The 17,471-nt window shown below is 45.9% G+C and overlaps 1 protein-coding gene across 4 annotated transcripts; it reads right to left on the minus strand.

Annotated features, from left to right (window-relative positions):
* Positions 1 to 267: 267 nt before the first annotated feature.
* Positions 268 to 17,317, minus strand: PSMD13 (proteasome 26S subunit, non-ATPase 13). Of its 4 annotated transcripts, XM_055259646.2 has the most exons (13): positions 17,120 to 17,317; positions 15,194 to 15,272; positions 10,312 to 10,346; positions 10,171 to 10,226; positions 9,913 to 9,956; positions 9,632 to 9,718; positions 7,017 to 7,188; positions 5,607 to 5,686; positions 5,101 to 5,226; positions 2,385 to 2,447; positions 1,623 to 1,703; positions 1,316 to 1,432; positions 268 to 747 (listed from the first exon to the last, which is right to left on the minus strand). In XM_055259646.2, the coding sequence occupies exons 1-13, from the start codon at positions 17,212 to 17,214 to the stop codon at positions 652 to 654; spliced, it is 1,131 nt and encodes a 376-aa protein (XP_055115621.1). In that variant the 5' UTR covers positions 17,215 to 17,317; the 3' UTR covers positions 268 to 651. The 4 variants fall into 4 exon arrangements, with proteins under 4 accessions (XP_055115621.1, XP_063487010.1, XP_055115620.1 ...); XM_063630940.1 differs by lacking the exon at positions 1,623 to 1,703 and having other exon boundaries at positions 17,120 to 17,297; XM_055259645.2 differs by lacking the exon at positions 15,194 to 15,272 and having other exon boundaries at positions 10,171 to 10,346; positions 17,120 to 17,291.
* Between the last annotated feature and the right edge of the window lie 154 nt (positions 17,318 to 17,471).

A 17,471-nucleotide genomic window follows, 5' to 3' on the forward strand; every position in this document is an offset into this window, starting at 1 on the left:
GTGGTGACAAGGATGTGGATGGATGCCTGTGTCGGGGCAGGTACCTGAGAGGGCTGGAGAAGGGGTCTCTCTTGACTAACAATAAAGATAGGACCAGCATCCTCGGTAGTCCTTGGTGCTGGATTCTGCCCCAATCTACTGTATGTGCAGGGAGGAGAAGGGCCAAGGCTACCCCCACCATGTCTTCCCAAGGTTCCAACTCATGCTTTTTAACCTCCAGGCACAGGCTTGGCCTGGAAGCGAAGCCCAAGAAAACTGAGCCACGAGAAGAACAAAGCAGAGGGGTTTATTATAGGAACATTCTCAAACCACAACGGAAAAGATGTCCGTACAGGTGGATGAGGATGGAGATCAACCTCGGCGTACACAGACTTTAGGGGACTTCCTGCCTCGCGTGTTCTTTCTCTCCCTTAACACCTAGGACCCTGAGACCCCCACCCTCTGCAGGAGAGACCCACAAAGAAGCCTCCTCCCTGTGGCCTGGCCCCCATCAGGGACAGTCCTGTTTTTAGAGCAAGAACACTCTGTACTTCAGACAGGATCCCACCCCCCACCCAAATTCAATGTCGAACGTCTGGGCAGCCAGCTTCATCGGCTGCAAACGCCTCTCTCAGGTGAGTCAAAGGAGACACGACGGGGAAGCAGGGGGCCCTAGGTGAGGATGTCATGGGCCTGGTGCTCCACCAGCATCTCCATGCTCTTCACGTCCGTGCACCAGAACTCCAGGCGGTCCTTCATTCCCTTGATCTGAAATGCAAATCCGGACACAGGGGACGTTAAGACACGCAGGAGTCACAGGCCAAGCGGCCGGCACAGCACCTGATGGGGCGAATCTACATCTTCAGCTAACTCTCTAGGGCAGCTCTAATAAAAAGGACCTCTGAGCTGGGGGAGTGTGACAGGACTTCCTGGGTTAATTCTTATCACAAGAACTTTAGAAAAAACTTGCATGAAAGAAAGCAGACAAGAATAGAGGAAATCCACAGGATTACATTTCCAGCAAATGTAAGATCGACGTGAGCTCAAATCACAGAACCAGGAACGTATTTGATCAGAGCACCTATCTTAAGATTAAAAGGCACCATCAGCACAACCAGTGCTATTGTCATCATAAGCTTTTAAATGCAGGGTTCAAATCCCAGGCTTGCATTAAATTAGGCTCTTAGAAAAACCCAGCAGCAGTAATTCCTTCTCCAAAACCTCTTGTCTAATAATGCTTTCTTCCCAAATGGCTTCCACCCAAATGAAACTAAGATGGCATAGACACAGCCCCTCAAAATCCACAGAGGTGAATAATGGGTTTCAAACACATCACCTGTTGCAAATCCAACACTCGGGGCTGCACCCAGGTCATGTGGACTCGTCTGTCCACCTCATCTATACTGCCTTTCACCAGCCCCACCGAAAGGGCCTTCATCACCAGAAGCTCCACCTGTGCAGAGACGGGGGCCTGTGTAAGACAAGATAGCCTGACACACCCCCACGGACCCAGATGGCTTCTGAGCAGATGCCGTGCCTCCCGTCATTTTTTACTGTCTAGGGAGCACAGTGCTCACACAAGAGCCTTCACTCCTCCATGTGGCAGCTTTGCTGCTCTAACACCCTAAGCCTAGGGACCGTACCTCATTCACTGTGATTTTAGCACTTTTGGCAATTTCTTCAAAAGTAAGTTGTCTGTGATTGGCAGGTCGTGTGAAAGTCATCTGGAAAAAATTTTATTAACTATTTTAAACTATTTTTCCAAATAAAAACAGACAACTGATAAGGATATTTTGTCAATATTGGCTCTGAAAATAGAGATCTTATTAGTACCCCATATACTAAAAAGTTTCCTAATATTAGACATATATCTTGTTAAGAACAAGCTTTCAATGCTTAGATAAGAAGGATGACAGTAAAATGCCTTATAGGAGTTTCTGACAGTAGCCATTATTCAATCCCCAAACAAGTACTTGAGGCCACAATTTGCCAGGGTTGACCAGGGTTGACCACGGCAAACCAGAAACGTAAGGGCCACTTCCTGACGACACTTAAGTTCTAGTGGGGAAAGACCGATGTGCGTGTAGACAAGAAGCGACATGCAGTGAGGCAACAACTGCATCACGGGGAGATGGGGCAGCTACTTCATCCCAGTTCAGATGGTCAGGGAAGGCCTCAGGGAGGTGGCAGTGGGGTGGGAGGGTGTCACCTGAGCTAAGAGCCAAATATAAACTTAAAAAAGCAAGTGGTGGCAAAGGAAAAGGAAGGCGGTGAAGAGAGTGACGCACAGCAGCAGCAGCACCACTGAAAGCTCACACTGCTCAGGACAGGCTTGGAGAGCGCAGCGCCCCCACCTGACCAAACTCTGAAACCACAGACAAAGTGGCTCCTGGGTGTTTGCTTACCTCCATGAGGCACAACAACTGAATTTTCCTCAGAAGCTGGGCTTCATTAGCTGCTAAATCAGGCTGTAGAAAGACAGAAAAATGCCTTCCATGTGTGTGCTTATCAGTTACCTGACTGGGGCTCTGGAATTCGTTCTATAACAGTAGACCCCACAAAAAGCAGCTAAGCAGATCCAAACATTTCACATTGCAGACTGCTGAAGCTCATTAACAACGAGTGATCTGAACTTCATTCTTAGGAAATCGGAAGAGTGGTACCTAACTGGGACACTTTGTCAAGGCAAGGAATTTACAAGGTAAGATTTGTATTCATGCTACAGACACCATTAGGCAGGGCCACAGGGTACGGGCATTTTGAGAAGACCCTCCTGGTCAAGGTGCTGTTGGGAAGGATACACCCGACGGCCCAGGAGGCTTCCTTCAGGGGCTGCTGCCGGTTCAGTCAGCCAGTGCAGAGGAGCCCCTCTGAGGAAAAGCTTCCTTAAGCTCTAGAGACTTGTTCTGAATCAAAAGAGCAAGTTATTAATTTATAATGAAAAATATCATTGTCATGAGAACTAGAATATACTCTTCGGCAAGACGTGCATCATCTCTTCTTACGGATCAAAACGTTACCTGTGAGCACAGAATTAAACCAAGGAGACTTGTTTTATAGCAACTCATATCCTGACACAGGTAGCCCCGATGGGGACATTTCTTTCTTTTTTTTGTCTTTTGAGACGGAGTCGCTCTGTCGCCCAGGCTGGAGTGCAGTGGCGTGATCTCGGCTCACTGCAAGCTCCGCCTCCCGGGTTCACGCCATTCTCCTGCCTCAGCCTCCGGAGTAGCTGGGACTACAGTAGCCCACCACCGTGCCCGGCTAATTTTTTGTATTTTTAGTAGAGATGGGGTTTCACTGTGGTCTCGATCTCCTGACCTCGTGATCCGCCCGCCTCGGCCTCCCAAAGTGCTGGGATTACAGGCGTGAGCCAACGCGCCCAGCCCAGATGGGGACATTTCTGCCACAAGTACTGGACAGGTCAAGCTCTGTAAAGGGCTCACTCCCCCTCCAGACAGGCTTTGCTGCCTGAACAGATGCTGCCAACATGCATCTACGAATTTTTTTTCTTTAAATTGCTATAAGTAGCCATCTTCCTTTCTGAGTGTCACCTGTTTTTGAGATATCAATAAATAATCAGACCACAGTTAGGTCTGGCTGCATCTGTGCTTTCTGCCTCTTCACAGTGCCTTCATCTATATCTACCCTGCTCCACTATGCATGAATTTTACAAGTTTATTTTAAACTGAGAAAATTGAAAGTTTCAGAAAAATACAAAACTAACCATAATTCCTACCACAGTTAACATTTTATTAATATTTACTTCTAATAATCTCATTAAAAAAGAACATACTTATCATTAAAGCTCAAGTCCTTGTTAAGCACCTTTCCCTAACTCCCACCTTCCAGAGACAACTTCACCCAGTGCTCACCCTCCCCTTGCACAGAGGTGAACTGGCCATTCTCCCTGCATGGACCTCTCCCCCTCCCTGCACCCGCCGCTCTCCCCGTCCCCGCACCCTCTCCCCCTCCCCGCACCCGCCACTCTCCCCCTTCCTGCACCCGCCACTCTCCCCCTTCCTGCACCCGCTGCTCTCCCCATCCCTGCACCCGCCACTCTCCCCATCCCTGCACCCGCCACTCTCCCCCTCCCTGCACCCGCCACTCTCCCCATCCCTGCACCCGCCACTCTCCCCATCCCTGCACCCGCCACTCTCCCCCTTCCTGCACCCGCCGCTCTCCCCGTCCCCGCACCCTCTCCCCTCCCCGCACCCGCCATTCTCCCCCTCCCCGCACCCGCCATTCTCCCCCTTCCTGCACCCGCCACTCTCCCCATCCCTGCACCCGCCATTCTCCCCATCCCTGCACCCGCCACTCTCCCCATCCCTGCACCCGCCACTCTCCCCATCCCTGCACCCGCCACTCTCCCCCTTCCTGCACCCGCCGCTCTCCCCGTCCCCGCACCCTCTCCCCTCCCCGCACCCGCCATTCTCCCCCTCCCCGCACCCGCCACTCTCCCCATCCCTGCACCCGCCGCTTTCCCCATCCCTGCACCCGCCACTCGCCCCATCCCTGTACCCGCCACTCTCCCCATCCCTGCACCCGCCACTCTCCCCCTTCCTGCACCCGCCACTCTCCCCATCCCTGCACCCGCCACTCTCCCCCTCCCTGCACCCGCCACTCTCCCCATCCCTGCACCCGCCACTCTCCCATTCTCTTCACCAGGCATTTGTTCCTCCTTCATCCCACGCTCTCTCCCACCCACTCATGTTAGCCCCACACATCCCTTTCAGTTCAGCAAAGATACTAAAATTTTCCTTTTCCTCCGCTGAGTGCACTCTTCCCGTACCTCTTCACTCATTCCTAAGAACACACAGACCTTAGGTCACTAATGACTTCTATACCTTCTGTGACACCCCCTCCACCCAGCGTAGATGCAGGGTCCACATTCTATTCTGTTTTCTCAGACCATCCTCATTCTTTGTCTGCAGCACTGAGTAATGCTGTAGCTAACCAACCACTTAACTTTCTGCTTTATGAGAGCAAGGACTAGCCTATCTTGGTCTCCTCTTTGCCAAGTTCCTTCCTGTGTGCCTAGGGAAGACGCTCAATGAACATCTGTTGTATGAGCGAGTAGATACATGGGGGAATGAGGGCTGCGCATCGTGGGAGTCATACCTGCTGGCCCCAGGCAGTCTTCAGAGTCTGGAACCGCTCTACGTTGCCACTGTTGAAGGCATAGAGGGTGTCAATCAGCCACTGCCGGTCAGTATTCCTCAGGGACTCCAGCACGGGGTGCATGAGCTGTGAGGATGGAGATGGTCAGCTAGGAACACTTTAGTCTCCTCGTTTTTTTTTTTTTTTTTTTTGAGACGGAGTCTTGCTCTGTCACCCAGGCTGGAGTGCGGTGGCGCGATCTCGGCTCACTGCAAGCTCCGCCTCCCGGGTTCACGCCATTCTCCTGCCTCAGCCTCTCCAAGTAGCTGGGACTACAGGCGCCCGCCACCAGGCCCGGCTAATTTTTTTGTATTTTTAGTAGAGACGAGGTTTCACCGTGGTCTCGATCTCCTGACCTCGTGATCCGCCTGCCTCGGCCTCCCAAAGTGCTGGGATTACAAGCAGGAGCCACCGCGCCTGGCCTAGTCTCCCCCTTGTTAAGGAAGCTGAGCTCAGGGTCAACTTACGAGTTCTCCAAAGTTAAAAACTCCCTCGCCGAGAAGTCCTGCTAGCCCCAGCGTGAAGGCTCTCTCCTGCTGCTCAGACACTATGGTAGCAACACAGGCCCACTTACAATCCAGTCACAATCATCAGTCCCGTTTAGCTTTAAAATCTCATACAACAAAAAGTAAAAAAACATTGTTTGTAATGGTTGTATTACAAAGCCTTGACATTAGTCACCTCTTCTGAAGTATTGGGTTGACTTAGATTATACCAGGAACCATATATACATGGGTTTTTTGGGAAGAGTATTCATTTATTTTTTCCTAAATATATGTGAATCTATTCATATTTTCAGCTGTGCCACTTCCAAGAAGTGCCTTAAATCTCTTTTCTGCTATGGCAAGGAATACTACCTCTTATCTAAGTTACCTAATCTAGCTTCTTTTCAGACCAGAATTAACTTCCTTTCTGTTCCTAGACAGCAAGTCTGTTATTCTCTTGACCACCTTAGTTCCTTTTCCAATATATTTTTCTTGACATACAGTAATAAAAACCGCATCAACACTGTTAAGAGTTGCTGGTCTCCTTAGCTTCAACAGTGTTTTGTGAGAAACATCTAAAATATGCTGAAAATTTATTTTCTGAACATATATTCCTTACACTTTTCCCAAAACTCACTGGTCATTTTCTTTCCACTCTCAAATCCTTGAAAGATTTAATAATTTGTCCCCACGGGTCTGGAATTTCAGTTTTCAAAACAAGGGTCTCAGCTATAGGGATTTCACGTGCCCTTTATTCTGCAGCAGAAGGGTGGGTGGGGTGGGCTCAGAAGGTGTTTACATCATGGTACTTCCTACAAATACCTGTGACTTAGGTAACAGTAAGGAACTGGAGAAGGAACAATAAAGGAGCTAGGAGGAATTAGCCTCATTTTCATGTAAATTAAATGCTGGAAACAAATACAGTGTAGAAACTAAAGTTTATACAAATCTTCCCGTTTTTTCTTCAAAACAGGATGAATCCATGTGAGTAATTTCTTTTTTTTTGGTGAGATGGAGTCTCGCTCTGTCACCCAGGCTGGGGTGCAGTGGTGCAATCTCAGCTCACTGCAACCTCCATCTCCCGAGTTCAAGCGATTCTCCTGCCTCAGCCTCCTGAGTAACTGGGATTACAGGCACCCACCATCATACCTGGCTAGTTTTTTGTATTTTTATTAGAGACAGGGTTTCACCATGTTGGCCAGGCTGGTCTCGAACTCCTGATGTCAGGTGATCCATCCACTTCAGCCTTCCAAAGTGCTGGGATTACAGGCGTGAGCCACCGTGCCCAGCCCCACCTTAGTTATTTCTGAGAACTGTCACCTCAAGCACCTCACAGATGCTAAGTTTGGAGAATATGCTCCTGTGTGACATGGATTTAATGGCCTAGGTTACCTGGTAGATCCTTGATGTCAACACAGCCCAAAAACCGCAGAGCATCTTTGTAGTAGGACGCGTGGTTTCCAATTGTTTGATAGTATTTACTGGAGAGATCATAGAAACGACTGTGAACCGATGTCACACCAGGAAGGTTGCTGAGCATTTCTTCAACATCTTCAATTGTTTCCTACACACAGGAAGCAAAATCATCTCTCTTTTTAAGTTAAAAGTTTATTTTATTTTTCAGAGACAGGGTCTCACTCTGTTGCCTAGGGTGGTCTTGAACTCCTGGCCTCAAGCGATCCTCCCACCTCAGCCTCTGTAGTAGATGGGATTACAGGTTCAAGCCACTGTGCTTGGCTAAGATTTTTAAAGTAATACATTGTGAGATGAAAAGCATAAACCACAAAGGCAAAGACGGATGAATGTGACCGCGTTAAAATGGAAAACTTAATCCAAAACACAGAAAAAAGTACAAAGACAAGCTACAGACTGGGAAACAATATTTACAACATGTATAACCCACCAGCAATTATGACCAAGGAAATATAAAAACACTTACAAATGAGTCAGGAGATAAGCAACACAGTAGAAAAATTGGCAAAAGACATTAATAGGTAATTGACAAATTTGGGGACACAAACAGAATGGCCAATAAACCACTAGTAATTGTGAAACGCAAATTAAACCCCCAACAAGATATAATTTCACTTCTATTAGATCAGCAAGAGTTAGAGCCTGAAACTATCAGGTGTTGAAGACATGGAGCTTCCAGAGTGCTCGTACGGTGCTGAGGGAGCATGTATCTGGGAAAGGCAGAGATGCACACGGCTTGTACCTGTAGTCTCTAGGCATACATCCTGGTGAGATTCTGCCCACACACAAGGGACCATGCACAGAAATACTTATGGCAGTACTGTTTGTGATAGTAAAAAAAAAAACCTAAATCTCTTTTTTTTTTTGAGACAGAGTCTCGCTCTGTTGCCCAAGCTGTAGTGCAGTGGTGCGATCTCGGCTCACTGCAACCTCCGCCTCGCAGGATCAAGCAATTCGCTGCCTCAGCCTCCCGAGTGGCTGGGACTACAGGCGCCCGCCAACACGCCCGGCTAAATTTTGTGGTTTTAGTAGATACAGTGTTTTACCATCTTGGCTGGGCTGGTCTTGAACTCCTGACCTTGTGATCCACCTGCCTCAGCCTCCCAAAGTGCTGGGATTACAGGTGTGACCACCGAACCTGGCCCTAAATCTCTTCAATAGGAGACAGGATACATATGTTGTGAAACACTTATACAATGAAATACCGTATAGGAGTAAAAGCACACTGGTTACACATATCCACGTGACTTTGAAACCTAGTACCGAGCCAATGTTAAAACACTTGAGTTACACACCCCTATTTAATGAAGCACAAGGAAATGCATGGGCATGAGAGGGAGCCTGGCTGGGGGAGAAGTGTGGTCTGAAGGGTACTGGGACCCTGACTGTGCCGTGTGGCTTCATTCCTTCCTAAGCTGGTTGTTGGGGCACATGGATGCCTATGACAGCATTCTGTACTGTGACTTATAGCTTTCACTATGTCTTAAAATATTTCAAAATAAAATGCACTAAGTATGCATATGGGTTAGGACTGACAAACAATAAACAATAAAAAGTATCTTTTCAGGGCAATGAGGACATGAACACTTTTAACCCTTACCCCCAATATTTTCTTTAACATTATGATTAGCAAACAAACACAAACACATACAGGCTCTGGTTCAACAAGGTGGACCAGCCACATGTCGGTTTCACTGCCACCCACATCCATACCTGTCTCCCAACTGCACCAAAACATAATTGTACATAAGAAAGACATAAAAATAGACAGGATACTTCAACAACATTTAGGAGGCAGAAGGAAGATGGAGGAATAGCACGTGACGTGCCAGTGGTGTGTAGGCTGACCTTGGTCAGGGAGAACCAATGTGCTTTGGGCTGACTGAGGCCATGTGGAGTCATTATTAGACGGATGTGATGTGGTCACACAGGGGAGTGCTCTTTTGTTTAAGGGCAACAGGCATTGTATCAGCAACTTACTCCTAAGTGGTTTTGAAAAAAAGCTACAGACACACACAAAGGCAAAAGCGGTAAAAGGTTAGCAATGGGGGGCTGGGCGCAGTGGCTCACGGCTGTAATCCCAGCACTTTGGGAGGCTGAGGCAGAGGGATCACTTGAGGTCAGGAGTTCCAGCCTAGCCTGGCCAACATGGCGAAACCCTGTCTCTACTAAAAATACAAAAAAAGTAGCTGGGCATGGAGGCATGTGCCTGTAATTCCAGCTACTCAGGAGGTTGAGGCAGGAGAATTGCTTGAACCCGGGAGGCGGAGGTTGCAGTGGGCCGAGATGGCACCACTGCACTCCAGCCTGGGTAACAGAGTGAGACTCTGTCTTAAAAAAAAAAAAAAAAAAAAAAGAGGTTTGCAATAGGGAATTTAGGTTGGGGTATAGTAGTTCTTTGTGTTATTTTTGCAACTTTTCTGTAATTTAAAAATGTTTTAAAATAAACAGTAAAGAAGAAAAATAGGTTATTTTTTTCCTAGGGTTTTAAATAATTTTAAACCAAAGATAAATCTGTATTATGGTGAGCTCACCTTTGTAACCTGTAGGTCCCCGATGTTTAATTTTAGAGCTCCAATTGCTGTTTTACACAGGATCACTGCCTCATCACTACTTTTCACCTAAGACATCAAAAACAAAAACAAGAAACCTCAGAATGTGGGCAGTTGACTAACAAAGGAAGCTAGCTACTTGTACATTACCTTCACCTTGATGACTAGAGGCCTTGTGGTCTCTAAAGGTCTGGACAGTGTGCATGGACACAAACTGTAAGTCACACATACTCTAAAAGGTATTGCTCACATCTCACATTTACCTTCTCACGAGTCTTTTCCAGAAAAGTGAGAGCCACATTAGGATCTGGAAAAGAAACAACAGTCAGAAGGCCCATCAACAGATTGGTTTCTGCTAACCAAGACACCCTTAGGTAGGGTAATCTTTAGGTTTTGACCATAAAGTATAATAAAAACATAATATCTGATACAGAAAACACAAAAGTTCAGTTAACCTATATTTCAAAATAATTTTAACCACCATTTGGATCTGCTCCTTTATAAAACAAAGTGAGACTTACCAGTCATCTGTCTAACTACATGAAGAATGATTTCCACGAGGGACAAAGGATTCACCCTGAAATAGAAACCACCAGTCTTTGAGAACCACTGAGTATCAATGTACTCATTTTCAAAGTGAAAAACGGATGAGAGGGTTTTACCTGTGTTCAAATTCACTGATAAAGTTTTCATAAAGCTGTGAAACCAAAACATGGAGAGAAATTATAGGATGTCTTTTATTCTGCAAAATGAAGACCCCAAACCCAATTTTTGGTAAAGAAGCTGCATCAATGCTATCAAGTTGGGAGTGTACAAGCCACAGTGCCCAGCACACAGTAAGCAACGCATGTTTGCAGAATGATAGGAGACCATATCAGCGCTTATTTACATTCACATAAATGATCAACAGATTATTAAGGAACATTAGGTATCTTCTACCTTTGGGAATTAGAGTACTGATCTATAAGAACCTCCAAATTCCTATATTCCTTCTTCCAGGTACTGTAAGTTAAATAGACTATCAGACTGAAACACTCCCTCAGTTCTCTCCTTGTGGCTTCTGGGCTGTTGGCATTTGGACCCTTGTGAAGACAGCCTGCGCTGCCGTGTGGTCCCCAGCCGACCAGGACAGGTTTATTTGTATCTGTCCTGCTCATTTAAATAAGAAGAAGACCATTGTGAAAGGAAGGTGAATCCCATAAGTAAGACTGTTGAAAATCCTGCAGCCAGAGATTCAAGATCTATGTTCAGCAGTTGGACTTAATGCATTTCTTGAGAAAAATAAAATGTTCTCTAGAGTATGGAATCGTGATATCCAATATAAAAGCAGAATCTGGGCCCAGCTCAAACAGGAAGATGGCAGCCTCTGTCTTGTACATTTCCCACCACGTTAAGTCAGTAATGTTGTGTGCAGCATAAACGATACCTAAACTAAAAACAAGGACACAAAAAAACAGGAGGCGGTGACCAAAGTCTTCAACAAGGAGAGGGAAGTAAAAAAGGGAAAGGAAAGAAAAAGATGTAACCGGCCGGGTGCAGTGGCTCACGCCTGTAATCCCAGCACTTTGGGAGGCCGAGGCGGGCGGATCATGAGGGTCAAGAGATTGAAACTATTCTGGCCAACATGGTGAAACCCCGTCTCTACTAAAAATACAAAAATCAGCTGGGCGTGGTGGCGCGTGCCTGTAGTCCCAGCTACTCGGGAGGCTGAGGCAGAAGAATCGCTTGAACCAGGAAGGCAGAGGTTGCTGTGAGCTGAGATTGTGCCATTGCATTCCAGCCCAGGCAACAAGAGCGAATCTCCATCTCAAAAAAAAAAAGAAAAAGAAAAAGACATAATGTAGTATGAGCATCAAGTATGCGGTACTACTGTAAGAGACCTGAATGGAGGTTTCTAATTTGTATCAAAGGAAAACAGAAGCTTTTCATTTGCATCATTTAACTGAACTGTGAACTCTTGTGCCTCCCATCTTTATCATCGGAGTTGACAGTGAAATAAATTTATATCAGAAGTTTGCATCTCACTTTTATGGAGTATAAAAGAATTTTTTTGACTTTCAATGCAGTTCTTTTGGAAGAATATTTTAAAATGGACAACAGACTGTACAGTAAGTTACTTGAAATCTTATATCTTCTGTGTAAACATGTTTCAGATGCATTTCAATTAGATTTGAAATACACATTTTGTTCACCTATTAAGTTAATGAAATAAAATTTGAAACAAAAAAAGAAATGTTCGCTAATCAAATGGAGTGGAGTTCCTTCAGATTTTAGTTAAAGCTAATTATGCACCATTTTCAAATTTCTTAGCCATTCAGCACACTTGAGCACTTCCTCAGACTCCATGCTAGGTACTACAACACAGAACGTGTAAGACAAATGATGTGTCTTCAAGGAGCTCCTGGTCCACTGAAGACAGTCTTTAAACAAATAAATGACAATACAGTGAGTTTAAGAGCAAAAAGAAAGAAAGAAAAAAAAAGCACAGAAGTGCATCAGCCAAAGGGAGAGGCTTCAAAGGTTATTGTAGAAGTGGCAACACTGAATTTCAAAGAATGAAGGGCGGTTAGAGAGGTGGCCATTTGGTGTGGGAGGGGAAGAAGCTGAGAGAAGAACATTCCAGACAGTAACAAACATGTGCAAAAGCACTGAAGAAAAAAACACATTATGTTTCAAGGGTATTTCTGAGGGACACAGACTAGGAAGCACTGAAGATTGGTCTCTGTCCAGAGTGCAAGGCTGAACCAGAGGACACACACGATCATTTCTATTTTAGAAACATGCCTGGGGCAGAGAGGACAGCAGGTGAAAGAGGCTGAGAGAGAACAGTCAGAGGCTAGTACTGGCCAAGACAGGAGAGTGAGGGAGCAACAGTAATGAGGATGGATGAATAATTTGAGAGAGATTTAGCGGTAACGAACCAGACTCACTCAGATGTGGGCTGGTCACAGAGAAGGAGAGCTGACAATAACCCGAGTTAGGGGTAACTGGGCCAAGAGCGCTTAGTGTGGGCACAGTAGGAGAGGGAACCTCCAAATGACCTTAACTTTGGATTAGGAGAGCCTGTAGTTCCTCTGGGATATGAAGGTAGAAGGATGAAAACACTCCTGTAGCAATCACCTATTCGAATCAGGCACACAAGAAACAGTCAACTCAATAAAATGGCACTTTTGTCCCAGTGCTGTGGCTCATGTCTGTAATGTAGCACTTTGGGAGGCCAAGACAGGTGGATCACGTGAGGACAGGAGTTCGAGACCAGCCTGGCCAACATGATGAAATGCCATCTCTACTAAAACTACAAAAATTGGCCAGGTGTGGTGGCACACGCTTGTAATCCCTGCTACTTAGGAGGCTGAGGCATGAGAATGGCTTGAACTGGGGAGACGGAGGTTGCAGTGAGCTGAGATCCGCCATTGCACTCCAGCCTGGGCGACAGTGCAAGACTCTGTCCCTTTGCCCACCCAAAATAAATAAAATGGTGGTCAGGTGGTGGTTCACACCTGTAATCCCAGCACTTTGGGAGGCCAAAGCGGGTGGATCACCTGAGGTTAGGAGTTTGAGACCAGCCTGGTCAACATGATGAAACCCTGTCTCTACTAAAAATACAAAAATTATCCAGGCGTCGTGGCGGGTGCCTGTAATCCCAGCTACTCTGGAGGCTGAGGCAGGAGAATCACTTGAACCCAGGAGGCAGAGGATATAGTGAGCTGAGACTGTGCCATTGCACTCCAGCCTGGGTGACAAGAATGAAACTCCGTCTCAAAAAATAGTAATAATAAATAAATAAAATGGCATTTTTATTACAAAAGACTATTTCAAAGATATCTTCCTTATTAGAAGGAAATGTTTGAACTTTCCTGACATCTATCAATGTAAAAAATTACCTTAAAAAAGAAGCCCACTAAGTCCAGAGAGTCAAAATTACTTCTGGTGACTACAAATTCATAAATACTAGAAATTCATAAATACTATCCATTTTACACTTATGCTGGCTGGATCCCAACAAATTTTAAAGGTTTATTCTGTCTGTTGGAAAAGTAAACTCAGATCTGCCAACCCAAACAAACATCACCTTACTGTGAGGTTGAGGAAATTATTTTGCCATGTGTAGAAAAGTGATTTAAAGATAAGAAACCAAAGGATAGAGATAAACAATTACGAATCATCTATCTTGATGATTTAGAACCTTAGGGAACAAGTATTAAGACAGGTCTCAGGCCAGGCACGGTGGCTCCTGCCTATAATCCCAGCACTCTGGGAGGCCAAGGCAGGCAGATCACCTGAGGTCGGGAGTCTGAGACCAGCCTGGCCAACACTGGTGAAACCCCATCTCTACTAAGAAATACAAAAATTAGCTGGCTGTGGTGGTGGGCACCTGTAATCCCAGGTACTTGGGACGCTGAGGCAGAAGAATCGCTTGAACTCGGGAGGTGGAAGTTGCAGTGAGCCAAGATCGCACATTGCACTCCAGCCCGGGCAACAAGAGCGAAACTCCGTCTCAAAAAAAAGAAAAAAGCAGGTCTCATTTATCATTTTCCCACATACTCCAGAAGACAGAATGTTCAGCAAAATCTCCAGGCTTACAGATGATTATAAGTTCCTCTGAATAGTAAAATGTCGAATTGATGGCTATAAACCACAAGAAAATCTTACAAGCCCTGGTGGTGGGGTAGCAAGGTGGTAAGCTCTATTGCGAGCATATAAAAGTAATGTATTCCGGAGAAATGACTCAAGCTGTAATTATAAGCTATCAGTTGCAATGCTGGTATGAATCTCTGATTCATTCAGAATTAGAGAAAGCCATCATAGAGTAAGATGTAAGAAGAGTAAGAAAAACTTCAAAGAGGAGGCTACCAGTGAGCAAATCTGTGGGGATGTGTCAGGGGATCTGGGGAAGGCTGGGAAAGAAAGTGCGTTATCTGTCTACTGCTGAAAAAATTCTAAAAGTCCTCTATTACAGAGGCAGCATGACACTATACAGGACTCACACTCCAATCTACCCAACTGAAGTACAAAAGGTGTTTTATCTTCGACACTACCCAGGACAGAAGTGTTTGGGCAAGCAAGCAGTCAGTGTGGCTTAAAGAAGGGGAGTGATGGAAGTTACCTAAGATTCCCATAGATAGTAATCTTCCTCATACCTTACTCCACCCTCTAACTGGGTTTGAACTTTGTTTCTAAAACTAGAGTACTAAAAAGAAGCCTATGAACTAAGATATTTAGGCATGTTGTAAGACAGTACTTTATGCTAGAATTTTAAAAAAAGCCAGAATGTCAGTGTTTGAATCCTCTTCTGCCACTTATCAGCAGTGATCTATGGTAAGTTACTTAAAGTCTTATGTTTGCTTCTACATCAAAAAAGTGAGATAATAGTATCTGTTGACCAACGTTGTCATGAAGGATATGTGAAGCGCTCAGACCAGTACCTGACGTAAAGTGACTGCTGAATATTGGAGATTATTATTATTAGCATAAAGCCCATCTTATTTTAAAAATTTCTTGGGCACATTCATATAATCTGATCTGGTATGGCAAATTATTTACCTTAATGAGACCATCTCCTTGGGCAAAGCACGGATCCTGCACAAAATCAAGCACCTGAAGTGTCAGCTGATGCCACAACCTGAAAAACATACAGCCCTTAAGACCTCTAACCTAATATCCAGTCACAGACACCTTCAGCCTTGATGATCCTATCAAGTCACAAATACAGGTTGGGTATCTCTAGTACAAAACTCCAAAATTCAAAATGCTCCAAAATCCAAAACTTTTTGAGCACCAATATAAGGCTCAAAGGAAATGACCACTGGAGCATCTCAGATTTCAGATTTTTGATTTATGGATACTGAACGGGTAAGTATATATCGCAAATATTTCAAAATCTGAAAAAATACTAAATCCAAAAAAACTTTTGCCCCAATGCATTTCTTTCTTTTTTGAGACAGAGTCTCACTCTGTTGCCTAGGCTGTAGTGCAGTGGCGCCATCTCGGCTCACTGCAACCTCTGCCTCCCAGGATCAAGTGATTCTCCTGCCTCAGCCTCCCAAGTAGCTGGGATTACAGGCATGAGCCACTGCGCCCGGCCGCCCCAATACATTTCTGATAACAGATACTAAATCCATACTAACTAGTCTCTACTGTGTAGTAGAAAGAATGCTGAAGCAGATGTGATAAACCTGAGTTCTTTTCCCGGCTCTGCTATTGAATGGCTATGTCACTTTGAGATCACTTAACTTCTCTAAGACTCAGTATTCCCAGGTATGAAATGGAGAACATTATTCCAGATTACCTCAAAGGGTTATTGTGAGGTTTGATTGGAAACGAGAACTTTGGAATCATACATATCTAACTTGAGATTCTGGCTCTTCTACCTATTAGCTGAGTATCTCAAGGAAGGCAATTAAAATGAGCTTCAGTTTCCTCCTCTGTGAAAAGGATGAATAAAGGACTAAAAAAGCTAATATTTAAAACCTGCAGGACAGTGACATAGCGCTTCATCCAAAACCCAAAGGCTAATATTTAATAACGCAGATGAAATGCTTTGAAAATTACCAAGTGCTATCCAACACAAACCATTATTTGCCAAACATTAATTTGCTCTCAAAAACTGCTAATAGCAGAAGGCTGCTGAATGCTAAACAACATCAAACCATGTATAGAACATCTATGTGAAAGGTATGATATTAAATGCTAGGGTTAACAGGGAGGTTACTACAGGAGATGTATTTTCTATGGAATAGCTCCAGCCCAATGCCAGCAATTTAGTCTACTCATATTAAAAGGAGGTTAGTGCTTAGCAAGAATTTAATTGCTCTGCAATTCATCGTTTCTAAACAAACCTAAACTTTAAGATCTTTCTAGGGGCACAAAGCCCATGAGAAATACAATGGAAGGTAAAGACAATGGGACGGGGGAAGTGGTTGCACCCCGTGCAACTAGCTGCAGAATGAATAGGGAAGAGAGCAAAGCTGCACTAGCCTCTGGTTTCTCAACTCCAGACCATGAGAAAGATAACTGTACATACAGTTACACTATGACAAGGCTAAGCACGAATCACCAAGATGTTTCCCAAAGTGGGTGGCAACCTGGCCCTGAAAGTGTGTTTGCTTGTTTGACTGGAATCAAGAGCTAAAATCAAAGGCTACTCCTGAACCGTTTTAGTAAGACCCGAGGTAGAGGAGTTCTGAAGCCTCAGTCACAGACCTCCGTTAAGGAAGCAGTGAATCTCAGACCCAAACATCCTGGCTACAGCTCTTGGCCCTCGTGGTCTGTCATCCCTCTTACTCCTCGACCCTGCTACTCGGGGTTCCTCAGCAAACCTTGCCGGCACAGCCGGTCGCTACACGTCCCCGTTTCCCCCCAACTTGGGCCTGGGCGCCCTCAGCCCATCAAGGGTCCGCTCCTCCGCCCGCCTGCCCTGTACGTCTCCCTCTATCGCCGGGGCCCAGGGCCCGTCTGCTCGGCGCTCACTTCTTCGTGTAGAGCTCCTCCAGACGGTGCCACACAGCGGGCTGCCCGGGCCCGGAACTCTGGCTCTGCTGTAGGAACCCCGGTACGTCCTTCATGACAGCAGGTAGACCCCCGGCACAGAACAACCGGGATGTCAGCGCCGCGGGGATGGCTGCCGGAAATGCTCACTCACTTCCGGCGCCGCGCGGCGCGGGGCACGCTGGGAGCGCCGTAGCCGGCCGGGGGCGGGCCCCGCTGGTTGCTCGGCAACAGCGCGTCTCTGCGCTCGGGACAAAACTCTCTGGTATTTGCAGCCCACTTCCCGCGCACTTGGCTGTGCCATTGAGGCGTTAAAGAGTGTGGGCACCTGTGG

The sequence above is a fragment of the Symphalangus syndactylus genome, chromosome 21 (genome assembly GCF_028878055.3).
Source record: "Symphalangus syndactylus isolate Jambi chromosome 21, NHGRI_mSymSyn1-v2.1_pri, whole genome shotgun sequence".
In the NCBI taxonomy this organism is placed as follows: domain Eukaryota; kingdom Metazoa; phylum Chordata; class Mammalia; order Primates; family Hylobatidae; genus Symphalangus; species Symphalangus syndactylus.